Below are 13,568 nucleotides of genomic sequence, written 5' to 3' on the forward strand. Positions count from 1 at the left end.
ATGGTTCATGTGTACTTATCTCAATCCAATTGTTTAGTCTTTGCTTGAATCCTTATATTAGTTGATTCATGTTCAAAATGTGTCAAGATTGCATTCAGCTTTCAGAACATTGCATTTATCTGCATACTTGACTTAAAGTTCAATGGTGAAATCAGATATTTCACTACAGTCTTCATTGTTTAGTCCATCAGTAATGACAGATGTTGTCCTGTCACTGAATGAGATTTTGCCAGTCTTCCTAGTTTTAAGTCAAAGGACAATATGAAATTGTGATTGAAATTAGTCTTATCTAATGTTATGTTGTTTTGAGCTTTTGTTTTATCAGTATTGACTTGTTTCCAGTCATTTCATATATAATTCTAAGAATAGCCCACCATTCAATAGTTCTATGTTTGGTTAAGAGGATTAAGTCTTTTAAGTGTCACACAATGATTACTGTTCTGTCATGCAATGCTTTAAAATTGTCTTGTTAGTGCCTTGCTATTGTATGACAATCGATTGTATTGTTTTATTTCATTATTTTAAATTATTGATTTGTTATTTGTCATTTATTATTTCTTTTAGCTTGCAATCACCCTTTCTTTTTATCAGTATCATTTCTTTTGTACTTTCCTGTATAAATAAATTTTATTGTGGCTATAAGTCTGTCTCGTTGTTCAAATAACAACATCAGAACCTGCCTCAGTCACACTGATATAAAAATATAAAAATACAAACCACACAGCCAGAAATAAAAAACTAAATCAGCATACAGAGAAAGTTCTACTAATATTACATTTTCAAGTCTGAAAGCTACAAGGAACAAAGATGCCTGCTATTTACCTTGAAATGTAATACACCAAACAACCAAAATGAGACACACACAAAACTCAATGCTCTCTAGCTCTCTTACTAACAGAAGAGGCTCAAAGGAGCTCAATCTGGAACCCATCCTATATGAAGGGAACTTGACTCTTAGTGACCAAAAATACCCCAGGTCATACCATTGTGTGGCTTTTATATTTCCCACACAGTCAGCTCAATCTATCCAATGCCATCAGAATACAATTACTTCTCTATTTATGTGGTCAGGTTTGAATAAGAAAAGAATGGACACTGTCTATCCTACATAGAAAAACATAAAGACAACTTTGTGAGAAATTTAAATGTAATAAAATAACAATTTTCTTTTACCTTCAAAGGTATCTCTGTTGGGTCAATGGTTATGTCAAAACGGCCAATCCCTGATAGATTCAGAGACAAATTTCCTTATTCATGGGAAAAATTAAAAAAGATTGTACTTGATTTAATGAAGAATGACTCCAACGATAGTTCTATACACTATGGTGTCTACCACTGTCATACACCAGCCCTATAAGTAAGGATAGTAAATTTTCTTCTTCTAGCTCAATTAGACAAACAAACCAGAGTAGTTTCTCAGAAATCTCAGAATAATCAGGGATTCTCATCCTTAAGAGCCACTGACCATAAATATTGAGAACATGCTGACAGTTGCTAACACATAGTCCTTTTAACTCTTTGAAAATGTAAATTTCTTGTGATGTTGAAGTCTGAATAGTGACCTATTGAGATAATGTGCCCTGTTTTCTTTGCAGAGGCAAATGAAGAGGTGCACCATATTATATACATTTACAAATGGTAATATACATCATATGAAAGCTTTATCCTTATCCTTGTAGCCTAATTTTTGAACTGTCTACATGTATCTTAATGGCCCACCATAAGCAGCACGTCCAGGTTGAAAAGAGTTTGGGCTATTATTACAAATTTAAAATGCAAGAAAGGGTGTTGTATATAATTTACAAATCAAACTATATATCATTTTAAAGCTTTGTCCTTGTAGTGCAATCCCTTAAAGTTTCTCTCTTGGTCTGCCCTAAGTAATGTGTCCATGTTCAAAAGAGTCTGTGTTATCATGACAACAAATGTAGTAAGATCCATTAAATGGTTGTCATGCAAGAGGTCATGTACATGGAACATTTCTGCCACCCTGAGAGAATGGCCATGGCCTCTCAAGTGACTGATTGCGTTGCACTGTTTTTCAATTTGGTTTCAAAGTACATTTGATTATTTCAACAGATCACTATTTAGACTTAAATGTAACAACATAACAAGAAGTTTATACTTTCAAAGAAATAAAAGGACCATCTGCTTGCAAAGAAAATTTCAAAGTGATTGCATGGCATGGTGGCATGAAAAGTTGCCAAAGTTGTGTCATTTTTCATTGCCTAACAGGGGGAAAATGCCCATCTAGGCATATTTTGAACTTTTCCATTGTCAAAGAAAGCAAAGTGCCACAAAACTTTTTAATGTAATTGTTGAAAAAGGTTCATCAAAAGGGTCCTTAAGTGAAAATAAAAATAAATTATTAAATTTTGAAATTGTCAGCTAATTTTCAATGTTTATGGTCAGTGGCTCTTAACATGCAAAACAAAGGCATGAAAACCTTTGGTTCATGCCTCTGGAAGCTCTAGGTGGGGAAAGGCATCTCCCTTTCACTTTTATAACTAGAGGCCCATTTGAAGATGCCATTTCCTGCAGTTTGAGATCACCAACAATTGTGAACCTTATGTACATGCACGTGAAGTTTGCACACTCAATTTTTCTACAAAAAGGAAACAATTTATGGTACTGAATCTTCTGTATCTTAATTCTTTTGCCAGGGAAAGTTACCGAAAAAAAAAAAAAAAGAAAGGAGAATATGCTAAAGGTGGGAGGTTTTTCAGCCAAAATGTATGTGCTATCCTGGAATCTCTCATGTACAAACTACAATACTCACCATTATCACTGCAATTGTCAGAATTATCCTGAAATGGAAGCCATGATTTCAAATAAGACCACCAATCACTTCCTCCACTACCAGATGTAAAACCTTCAATAAGGAACAGAGGCTTCTTTAATGTGTAACCCAATTTCAATTTGTTCCATAAATGACTTCATAAATAATTGCCTACTTTACTTTATGATCACAGCCATCCCAATAGAATCAATAACCTTGATTATGTGTAATTACCCAACATCAAAATTAACGAAAAACATAGAAAACCTTGAGGCACATGCCCTACAATACAATAGACTTTATTTCAAGAGGGTAGTAAATGACAGTAGTTAAACTGATGATCCTGTGGCCCTCTACCTATGTACCTATATAATTATACAATACTATCAAGTGTTATTCTATTATTTATTATAATTAACAGAAAATCATTTTAATTAACAAAGTTATAAAATGGTGCACTGAAATTGTTAGTTTCTATCTGGCTTTTTAAAAGAGTGTTTACTAGTCTCTTTTTGAAACTTTTTGTGCCTTAACCAAAAACTGTGTATGCTTAAACCATATTTTAGCTAACACATCTCCCACAGAGAAACGGCACATTCCTTCAACTGGGCCTCCCTTAATTATCAAACTTAAGTAAACTTGAACTTATTAGTGGATCAATTTTAGCCATATGGAAATCTCCCTACAGAAAGCCTTGTCCTTCACTTACTTTGGTTGGATTGTACAAGGTGCTGATTATTTACTTTTGAATTACCTCCAAACTTTTGTTTTTCTTCAACCACAATCCCATTCAGTGAACCAGTTCTGCCCTTTTCAGCTTCAGTTGCACACTGATTATATCTTTCACCTACCGTGATCAATAATTCAAATAATTCAGAATAGTCAACAAACTGACAAATGGAATCAAACTTAGTTGTAAATCTTAGGTTTCCTGTGCACAAGGCCCAGTCTCTGCCAAGGTTTTGTCATTCAACACTGGGTCATACCCGGGCCAAAATGTGTTTATACCACTTGTTGTTCTTACCTTAATTTTTCAGATAGGAATCATTTAACTAGACTCACATCAAAGTAATAAAACATCATGCAATCATTACCAATGTTGTAGCAATTTTCATGGTTACAGACAAGGGCACTTGCTTGTTTGTAAGGATTTCTCATACAGTATTGTATTTGAACAGTGTGCTGAGCTTAGTTGATCAGATCTAATAAAACATGCAATTAGCATTGAATTAACGGCTGTTACACTCAGTCTCTCATTCTGTAGAAATCTTGCTATAAAAGTAATCATCTTTACTTACCCTGGTTGGATTGTAAAGTGTGCTCTTGTTGTCCTCCCTTTTTTAAAGCAGTTATGCCATTTTCAATTCCAGTTGCAAAGTGATTAAGAGGCATCTTTCCTTTACCTATTACATTCAATAATTAAGACAATTCAGAATAGTCAAAGAACTGACAATTGGAGTCAAATTAATTCTCCAATTGTATCACACTTTCTTTTGATAGCCAGACTGTCTAAAGGATAGCACACAATCTCAGATTCTTCCAAAAATGAGCTGTTTCATCTGCTTGCATTTTCTTCCACAATATGGAAAAAATGTCCTCTTTTGTCCCATGGGTTGGGAAACTTGCTTTGTTTCAAAACAGTATGAGGTCAGACAGAATTGTGGAACTCTTCTATTGGGTACTTTCTTGGTAAACAGTCAAGTCATCCAAGAGTCATCTTGCCCGAAGTCATGTCACTGAAATCTAAATCATGTCGCCCAAAAATACAAGTCAAGTCGCCCCAAGAAACAAATACTTAAAAGATCAGACTTATAGACTGTATAGGCAATAAAATTGGGAAATCTTTATCACTTAAGCACTCTTTAAATTTATCTCTGACATCACCACAAGGATTTTAAAAGCATTAATTGTTTGTCTCTAACAACAAAAAGATGTTTTTCAATAAGTGTACACTTGTTTCATACTCACAGACATTTCCTAAACTTCAGACACTTAATCTTAATATTACTTGTCTCCTTCTAAACAATATTGTGAAGATATCTATCATATTTGACACATTTGAAAATTTATCATATGTTCAAGAAATCCTGCTTTTATTGACCAAATTCATCCCTCCCATGCAGTCACCTCATGAAATGAAAACCGCCATGTTTCCTTTCCATTCTACTTGCAGCTCAACGAAAAGGCCCAGTACTAATTGAGAAACATCACCATTGACAACATGGTGTCCATGCAGAGAAAACTTGCCCCCAGACCCCAGTGGAGGCCCATGCTGCCTGCACATCCAGCATGGGAGGAAGGTTACAAAGTTAATTGCTATTTCTCATTTTTTAACCTCCCTCTTAAAAAGCTTGGCAAGAGCCCTGTCACATGGTCAGAATTTGTATGGGTAACGACTCTAGAAGTGTTTTTCTTTTCTAACAAAAAAGGGAAGCACTGTATGTTTCTATAACAACAAACTGCATTGTTTTTCATTTGTGTCCGCTCTTTGCATACTCAGGTGGATGTTTTGTATGCTTGAGAAATTAAAAGTAATCTTGGTTTCTAACAGCACCATGAAGACTCTGACGACAAAGATACTTATCAAAAGGTCAGAATTGAGATATCTTTGAGTAATGCCTCTAACTTGTTGTATGCCACAACTGATTGCTGTTTACCTGGGTTTTGATCATCTCTGAGTGTTTAAACGGCTGGGTGCCAATCTAACAATGGGTTGGGATGGAACCGATTCCCACTCATCTTTTAAGTATTAATTTTGTTTCTTCAAGCCACTTGACATTTTTTTCTGGTAAGATAACTAGACATGACTCAGGTTCCGGGCAATGTGCCTCCAGGAACACAAGACTCTTGCGTACTGGCTTGACTGTAAACCGCTACTTCACTGCAAATTCACCAGACAGTTATTCCACAATAACATCCATTAACCACAATACTGGCCCTCACATAGGCTTTTGGGTTAACAAGTTTAGGTGAACTTAGACTTATTGGTGGGTTAATTTTGGTGCCATGAAAATTTTTCTACAGAAGAAATGTCCTTCACCTACGCTGGTTGGATTGTAAATAGTGCTGATTATCAACTGTCACATTTCCTCCCAAATCATGTTGCTTTAATTTTCAGTTATCATCCCATTTTCTGAACAAGTTCCACCATTTTCAATTTCAGTTGCACCTGGATTAAGTGGCATTTCTCTTTTACCCGTTATGGAATGTTCAATAATCAAAGAAATTCAGAATAGTCATATAACTTAGCATTTGTAATCAAATCAGAGGAAATTTCACATTTGCCATCGGAGCTTCGCTTCTCAGCTATATAACCATTTTTCAGACCAAAACGTTATAAGCCGACACACAAGCCGCCTGAAAGGGTCTTTTTACTAAACCTTTCCCCTTAAATTAGTCAATCGTCAAGTATCAAATATCTTGGGTACTTACCTTCACTTGAAGATATCGGGAAGAAAACAGGAGATACTGTTTCCATGTCGGTGAACTGAAGTACTCCAACCACAATTAACTCATTCTCGATAGTTTTCAAGATAACACCACCATACGGATTACCTTGAGTGAACTGACTAAATGTTGAGTAAGTGCGATGAGCATCCGTGGCATAAAACTCCTTCCGATCATTTTGTTTAATTTTCATTTGTTTCACCCAAACTTCCGCTTGAGAATCGTCCACAAAGTAGCAGAATAAATCCTCATAACTTCCTAAGCGCTTCCTAACAACATTAAATGATCGGCAAGAGATATTCTTGTAGAATTTCTTCTTTTTCTTGATAAGATCGATGCTGATATCAATGAAGATCAAACGGGAGGTTCTATGAACCTCTGACGATGCAATTTCGCTTAATTCAATTTTGGTCATTTTAGCAGAATTAAACTTCTTAAATTCTACGTAATAATTTTCAAAGTCATGGCCAGCAATAACTTTATCACTTGTTACCAGACAAAGCCGAAAAGTAAACTCTGGAATATTCAGATCTCGAATTAAGAAGCCAGAGCCAAGAGTTTCGTCGAGAGACTGACCGCCTTCGCTTCTTCTTCGAATCCGACAGATACCAAACTCATACTTATGATTTTCTCTGTCTTCCTTTTTCTGTGCTGAAATTGTTTTAAACGGCTCAACCATAGTACTCTCACCATTGAAAACGGAACCTGTTCATCTCGCTGTAAATCTCCAGCCAAAAAAAGTGTTGAAACCACAACAATGAAGGCGCTGACCAATAGCGATATCCTACAACGTTCCGAACGTTTCAGAACTCTCATTAGGGACTTTAAGCATCGATGACTTTGGGTGTCACGGACGTTCGATCGTTTGCAGGAGGGGGAACCTGGGAACGACGTTGTCGCCACCGGCGTTCGTGACATGATTGCGTTAAGCAAAACAATTACGCTAACTTGCAGACGTAGTCGGTCGACCGTGAAAGTGTAAACACATCCTTTGTGTGGTCTCGATCTTGACGATGTCTACTTTAAAGGAAGCGCGAGAAATGCTCTCTCTAGCATGGAGTCATCATTTTATTTCCGAAGAAGAATTTTTATTGCTGTATGAATCTAGTTTCTCCAGAAATCTATCATTTCCTCACGCCGACTACGATCGTTTTGATCTCGACTCTATGGACGAAGCAGAGTGCTTTCATGAGTTTCGAGTAAGAAAAATGGACATTGTCAGACTTGCTGATGCCCTTGGATTGCCTGCGAGTCTGTGCTGCCACCAACGAACAAAGGCCAACCGCGTAGAGGGACTGTGCATGTTGCTAAAACGATTAGCATACCCATGTCGTTTGGGTGACATGATCCACAGATTTGGACGGGCAGTGCCAGAGATAAGCATGATCACGACACGTTTTGAGAAGTGGATTTTCGACCATCATCACGCCAAGATCACAGAGTGGAATGACCAACTCCTCAGCAGAGACAAACTGCGAATGTACGCTGATGCCATAGCTGACAAAGGGGCAGCACTGTCCAACTGCTTTGGATTTGTCGATGGCACAGTGCGGCCTATTTGTAGGCCAGGCCAAGACCAAAAGATAGTTTACAATGGCCACAAACGTGTACATGCTTTAAAATTCCAGTCAGTGTCATTGCCAAATGGACTCATCGCTCACCTGTACGGACCCGTAGGTACGTGAAAAATAATCATCATTTTTATCGTGCTGCTACAAGACTGCATGCCAAACTGCGAATAGTGCTTGCGATCTTGCTTGCTATTGTAGTACAGTAAATACTAGGAGTCTTATGCACGCTTGGATTACACTAGTCTGATTAACTTTTACTAGCAGCCAGTAATTAAGTATCCCCTTTACAGCGGTTCAAATTAAATGTATGTGTTAAATCTTTGATTGATGGAGAAGATAGATAGATTGATTGATTGATTGATTGATTGAGCCATTTTGTTGTTTTAAACTCACACAGAAGGTAAAAAACATGATGCAGCAATGCTTAAAGACTCTGGGCTACTGGACGATTTGGAGAGAAATGCATTCAGTCCTGTCACTGGCGAGGCCATGTGCATTTATGGCGACCCAGCATATCCACTGCGGCTCCACCTACAGCAACCATTTAGAGAAGCTCCACTCACTGCTCCCATGGAGCAGTTCAATAAGTCCATGAGCTCTGTGCGAACATCTGTGGAGTGGATTTTTGGTGACATTGTGGCATCATTTAAATTCCTTGATTTTAAGAAAAATCTTAAAATCGGGTTAAGTGCTGTTGGCAAACACTATGTGGTTAGTGCATTATTACGAAATGCATTAACATGCATGTATGGAAACACCACTGCTACATTCTTTGACATTGAGCCACCCTCCCTTGAAGAATATTTTGCCTGAAGTTATAACCTGATTGTTTGATGACACACATGTAAGAACAATGGTCTGTAACACACCCTTGAGTCTGCTTTTCTCCCCAAAAAGGGTACCAAGCCTTTTTCCTCACTTTGTTCTGGAAGGAGTTTGACACCCTTTTGAAGAGTAAAAACGGAATTAAGGGAGCGTGTATAGATCATTGTTCTTACATGTGTGGGGGTTGACACTTACTCCAAAGAATGGGTGAATTAGCAAATTGACCTCAATTTTAAATGCCTCTATCCTGTAATTGATCATGAATTTCATCATAAAATTGTCAAAGTAGCTCATGTGGATCCACAGCTGCTTTGACGAAATACATTGCCAATAACAGGACAGATACATAAAAAACTAATATCAATTTGCTTTTTATATACTTACAAGTTTTAAAAATAACATGATAACTGTGGGGACTGTGGTTGTTTAATCACTTAATCTTCTGTACCAAAATAAAAAAAAAGGGCTTGTGTTTAAATGCTCATTTACACTGTATGGCAAAGTTTATAGAGTTTTTAATCAAAATTTTATTTCAAAGTAATGTGCCCAGTTTGATATTATAGCAAGTCATGTAAATTTTAAAGTTCTATACATGACATTAATTTCTCAGCAGTAATATACCTTTTGAGGATAAGTAATTATAATGTATATGCTGGTATGTATAAATTGTGTCATCAACAAATTATTAACAAATGGTAAACACCACAGCGTACACTATTGAGTTATGGATGCACGCGGGAGGTTGCTAAGCACGAAAGAAGCGTAAGAGTCGCTCGAGGCGATAGCCGAGAGCGACTCTAGCTTCTTGAGTGCTTAGCAAACCTCCAAAGTGCATCCATAACTCAGTAGTGTACACTGTGGTGTTTACCATTTGTTTTATGACATAACATTGATACATTGTAGCTAAAGAGTTCCCTTTTATTTAACAAATCTTACGTGACCAGAAAAAACAAGCGCGCGCGGAAAAGTAGTCTTTACATTTGCTTACGTCAGCAGCGTACACCCATGGGCAAATGGGGGACGCTAAATTGACCAATCAGAGCGCGCGCTTTACTTTGGTTATGTTATAATATAAAATGTAATACAGAAAGCAAGAAGACATCACAACAATAAAAGATATGTTAAGCATAACAAATATGTAAGCAGTCAATTTAGTCACACTAACAAACTCCAACTGAAGTAGATGGTGATTTTTTTGATCAATGAAGTTAATACGTACCGGCCTGTTGCTTTAGTTGGGGCCAATACAATCATAGTTAAAAAAACAAATTTTTAAAAGAGTAGCTCGAAATATATCCAAAAATATTGTAAATCTTCAAATAAGTGGTGCCCAGGGTACTTATTCGCCGTCGAACAGAAGTTTATGGGAAAGCGGCTACTACTACGGAAAATACGTCATGTAAATTGCAGGACTTGCAACCCGCGAAGAGATGATGAAGCAAGACAATAAAATGACTTGGGCATTTCAAATCCCGCAAAGGCCTGAATTTTTATCAGGCCTCATTTTCACTACGGCTCAAGTGGCGTTCATTATTATGAAGATTGCTGATGATAATCGTGAATGAAGACTGTTTTGACGTCATACTTGAGTAACCACAGTAGGTGAGTGTTTTGTGAGTGTCATAAAAAAAAGAATTTCAAATCAATCTTTTTAACACTACCCGCGGTATTTTGCGTGTCAATTTCGACGATACGCGAAAAAGAAAATGACGATAAGAATCGCTGTGGCATAAGATGAAGAATTAAGACACAGGGACTTCAAAAACAGGCTTGCGCCGTCTCTTTTTTTCCTTTTAATATTAGATATTAGGAGAAAAGATTTTTCCAAACGATCAATCGCGCAGTTGATTGCGATTTTCGCGATCCCAGTCCATCAATAGAGGTCATTAAAATACACCAGCTAATACTTTTCCACTTTGGTTTACTCACATGTAGCTCACTGATGAAGCTAAACAAGAACTGATAGAAATGTGAAAGTGAAAGTGAATGATTCGATACCTTAATAGCAGCATAGGCTGAATTACTAAGGTCTACAGTGTTACTGAGGTTGAGATCGGACGTCAGGATTATCAGGCGCCTCTGGCAGCCGCTTTAGTCCATGTAACGACCTCACCACTATCATACATTCACATATCATGGTATCCATAAAGAGCCGTTTTGAATCACTTATCCCTGACAAATCTGATTTCGTTAAGTTAACAAGGGTACACAGACAAATCAATCAATAAATCATGATAGAGGGTGAAGTATGTGGGCATGACATGAGGGTTGCTATGTGGGAATAACACCTTTAAGTCATAAACAGAGGCTCTTGTAAAACGGCCAAAGGTTCACGCGAATCAGAGAGAAATTGAAATCTGTTCCTGAAACAATTGGGGACTTTCGGATTAAGAAGTACGTTGAAAAAAAGAAAAAGTTTCTTGCATTTAATCAGCTCAAAAAATGGGAATCTACTTTAATTCTAAAAATGAAATAGAAGCCTGGAGAAGTCGGCGTCAAGGTGTATACTGTTAAAAGACAAAATTAGCATCTAGCAGAATTTTCCTTAATACATCTGTTTTTTTATTACTTTTTTTTAGCTTATTTCAGCGTTGAAAATGGATGGAAATAACATACAAAGCCATTCAGTAATACAAGGCTAGTTAATCATTTCTCTTTGGCGGTTTTATTTAATAGATAATTGTTATCTTAATTCTTAAATCTTAAGTTAACACCTTTAAAATCTCTTTCTTTAAGGTGACTTTAAGGGTAAATAGCTTTTGCTTTCCGTTTTCCACACTGATTGTGTAATTAGATAACTTGTTTTAAGAACACGTAGCTTTCTTAGGAGCGGTACCTTGGGTAAGCCCTTTCTTCTACGAATTCTCTGTTTATTTCATTGTTAGGTAACAATTTTCAAAGACTATTTATTTTCTTCGTAGTTATCTTTCATAGTGTAGTTTCAATTCTTTGAATAGGCACTCCGTAATTTTTATGTGACCACTCTTGTTTTCGTTTTCCCGACCTTCGCCGCAAAGGTAAGACATTTAAAGAAGGAAACAATTTCGTAAAAAGTAATCTAAAGTGATTCGCCAGCTAAGTGTAAAGTGGTGACAATGCATGAAGATTAACAGCTTCATAAGCTCGTGACCAGAATTCTCATTCAGATTAGAGCCAGTCCCCGAACTGTAAAGTTATTTTATGAGAGCTACTACTGAATAAAAAATCGATTCAACGCAAGTGTCAAAGAAACCTGAAATATCTTCTGAAGACGAAGAAGTGGTAAGAGGAGATGGTGAGAGCAGAAACTGGGGGATGAAACTAAGCAACAGCTTCATATTTACACGCTCAAACTCAACCACTCCTCCACAGGAGAGAAGAGCTCCCTAAAATTTGCCTCGTGTGGCTTTAAAGCTCAGTCAGTAGTAGCGCCCAAGCAGTAATCAAGTACTATTCCATTTCAAATTCCAGATCTTCAATTTCGAATGTTCTGATTCGTTCACTCAACTCCGGTTATCTGCTCCTAAACCGAATCACCGTCAACCATTACAACTTTTAAAAACCTACACAAAAACGAAATCCAATGTTGAACCGCTACGGTTTCTATTGAGATTAAGAGCGTTTCAGTCACCAATTATCAGTTAAGTTGATCAACAAGTACGTTCAGAAACAAAGCAGAAGGGGCGCCTGGAATCGATGATTTTGTGCAGTGAGAGAACAATGACACTGGGTATGAAAAGTAAATGTTTCAGTTACTCCGGCCAACAGCAGTATCTGATGTAATATATTGCAGTCAGCTTCGGGATGTAGCACATAATGCGGCCTCAGAAACTATATATCTAGTCCTATCTGATACGTACGTAACACAAAACAAGGTTCCTTTGAACCAGTCGGAAACAGTTTTTGTTTGGACACGAGCAAAGTCGGCAAAATTCGCTTCATGTATGCAAATCTGACATCAGTTGTTGAGGCAATGTGAAAACGGAAGGGGGAGTGACTTCACATACATGTTTAGACACTCTCATCTAAACACATGTATCGACTGATTAGAGCGCGTATGATATGTTAAATATCTTGTGAAACATATTCTTAAAATATTCACTTTTCTACAAGTACTGACGAGTGCGAGAAACGTATTTGGGTAAAAACAACTGCCATTGTCATTACAGAACCCGAAATTGTCAAGAAAATTATGGTCAGGAACTTTTACAAGTTCGTAGAATCGATCAATACTCTTCAATCCCATTCAACGCCGGACTCGGGACTCCTCGAGGCATGGGACGGAACTTGAAAGTGGATAAAAAAAATTGACCCCGAATTTCAATTAAAAAAGATTCAAGGGGATACATACCGATAATAAAAGACGCCTAACACAGCCTTTTCCCGAAATGGAAAAGTTTATCCCAGACGCGTACGTCTATGTTACTTTGAACAAAATACTCATTGATGTTAGACTGGCGTATCTGTTCTTTTTGCCCCCCGCCTGAAAGATAAGTCCCAGTGACTTCCCGGAGAGAGACAATCTGAGTGTAGTTTTCTACAATTGCTGCGCCTCGAGCGTAGCGAGCGAGCAACAACATAATTAGGATTTGAAAAGAATATAGGGGCCTTTCCTCCCACAGCATAATTAGCATTTCAATTTCTTCATCTTTCCAATTCCTTTCCCTTCCCTTTCCCTTTCTTTGAGCGTGACCTGCTTGAATTTCTTCGCAGTCAGCTATTTTAATTGTTGTCTGCTCACCGTTGCTATGAAAAAATTTTTCAATGTGCAAGCGGCAATGGAAACTAATCAACATTGTTTTCATCGTGGCTAAACTGGGAAACATATGTTTCGGACGCAAAATTTGTGTCCGGGAAACAAACATGTTTTTGTCTCCAGGCAAAAACAATTTTTGTTTCCGAGCAGCAAAATTTGTTTCCGCAACATGTTTCCCGCGCGGCTTAACTGGGAAACATTTGCCTCCGCA

At 37.3% G+C, this 13,568-nt stretch overlaps 3 protein-coding genes across 3 annotated transcripts in view; 1 reads left to right on the forward strand and 2 right to left on the reverse strand.

The window, feature by feature from the left end:
• Positions 1 to 13,568, reverse strand: part of LOC111325029 (uncharacterized) — a 225,318-nt gene that overhangs the window by 10,125 nt on the left and 201,625 nt on the right. Inside the window, exons 40-43 of the mRNA XM_088759636.1 lie at positions 4,078 to 4,182; positions 3,534 to 3,626; positions 2,780 to 2,872; positions 1,174 to 1,247 (exon numbers count right to left, since the gene is read on the reverse strand). Coding sequence (XP_088615762.1) covers positions 1,174 to 1,247; positions 2,780 to 2,872; positions 3,534 to 3,626; positions 4,078 to 4,182 — 365 coding nt within the window. The remainder of the gene's footprint in view (positions 1 to 1,173; positions 1,248 to 2,779; positions 2,873 to 3,533; positions 3,627 to 4,077; positions 4,183 to 13,568) is intronic.
• On the reverse strand, positions 5,523 to 7,025 carry LOC111344921 (uncharacterized). Its single transcript, XM_088759653.1, has 2 exons — positions 6,212 to 7,025; positions 5,523 to 5,660 (listed from the first exon to the last, which is right to left on the reverse strand). The coding sequence occupies exons 1-2, from the start codon at positions 6,903 to 6,905 to the stop codon at positions 5,653 to 5,655; spliced, it is 702 nt and encodes a 233-aa protein (XP_088615779.1). The 5' UTR covers positions 6,906 to 7,025; the 3' UTR covers positions 5,523 to 5,652.
• Positions 7,050 to 8,688, forward strand: LOC148730006 (uncharacterized). The gene is made up of 2 exons (XM_088759647.1): positions 7,050 to 7,903; positions 8,195 to 8,688. The coding sequence occupies exons 1-2, from the start codon at positions 7,240 to 7,242 to the stop codon at positions 8,608 to 8,610; spliced, it is 1,080 nt and encodes a 359-aa protein (XP_088615773.1). The 5' UTR covers positions 7,050 to 7,239; the 3' UTR covers positions 8,611 to 8,688.

Source organism: Stylophora pistillata, chromosome 5 (genome assembly GCF_964205215.1).
Source record: "Stylophora pistillata chromosome 5, jaStyPist1.2, whole genome shotgun sequence".
Taxonomy (NCBI): Eukaryota; Metazoa; Cnidaria; class Anthozoa; order Scleractinia; family Pocilloporidae; genus Stylophora; species Stylophora pistillata.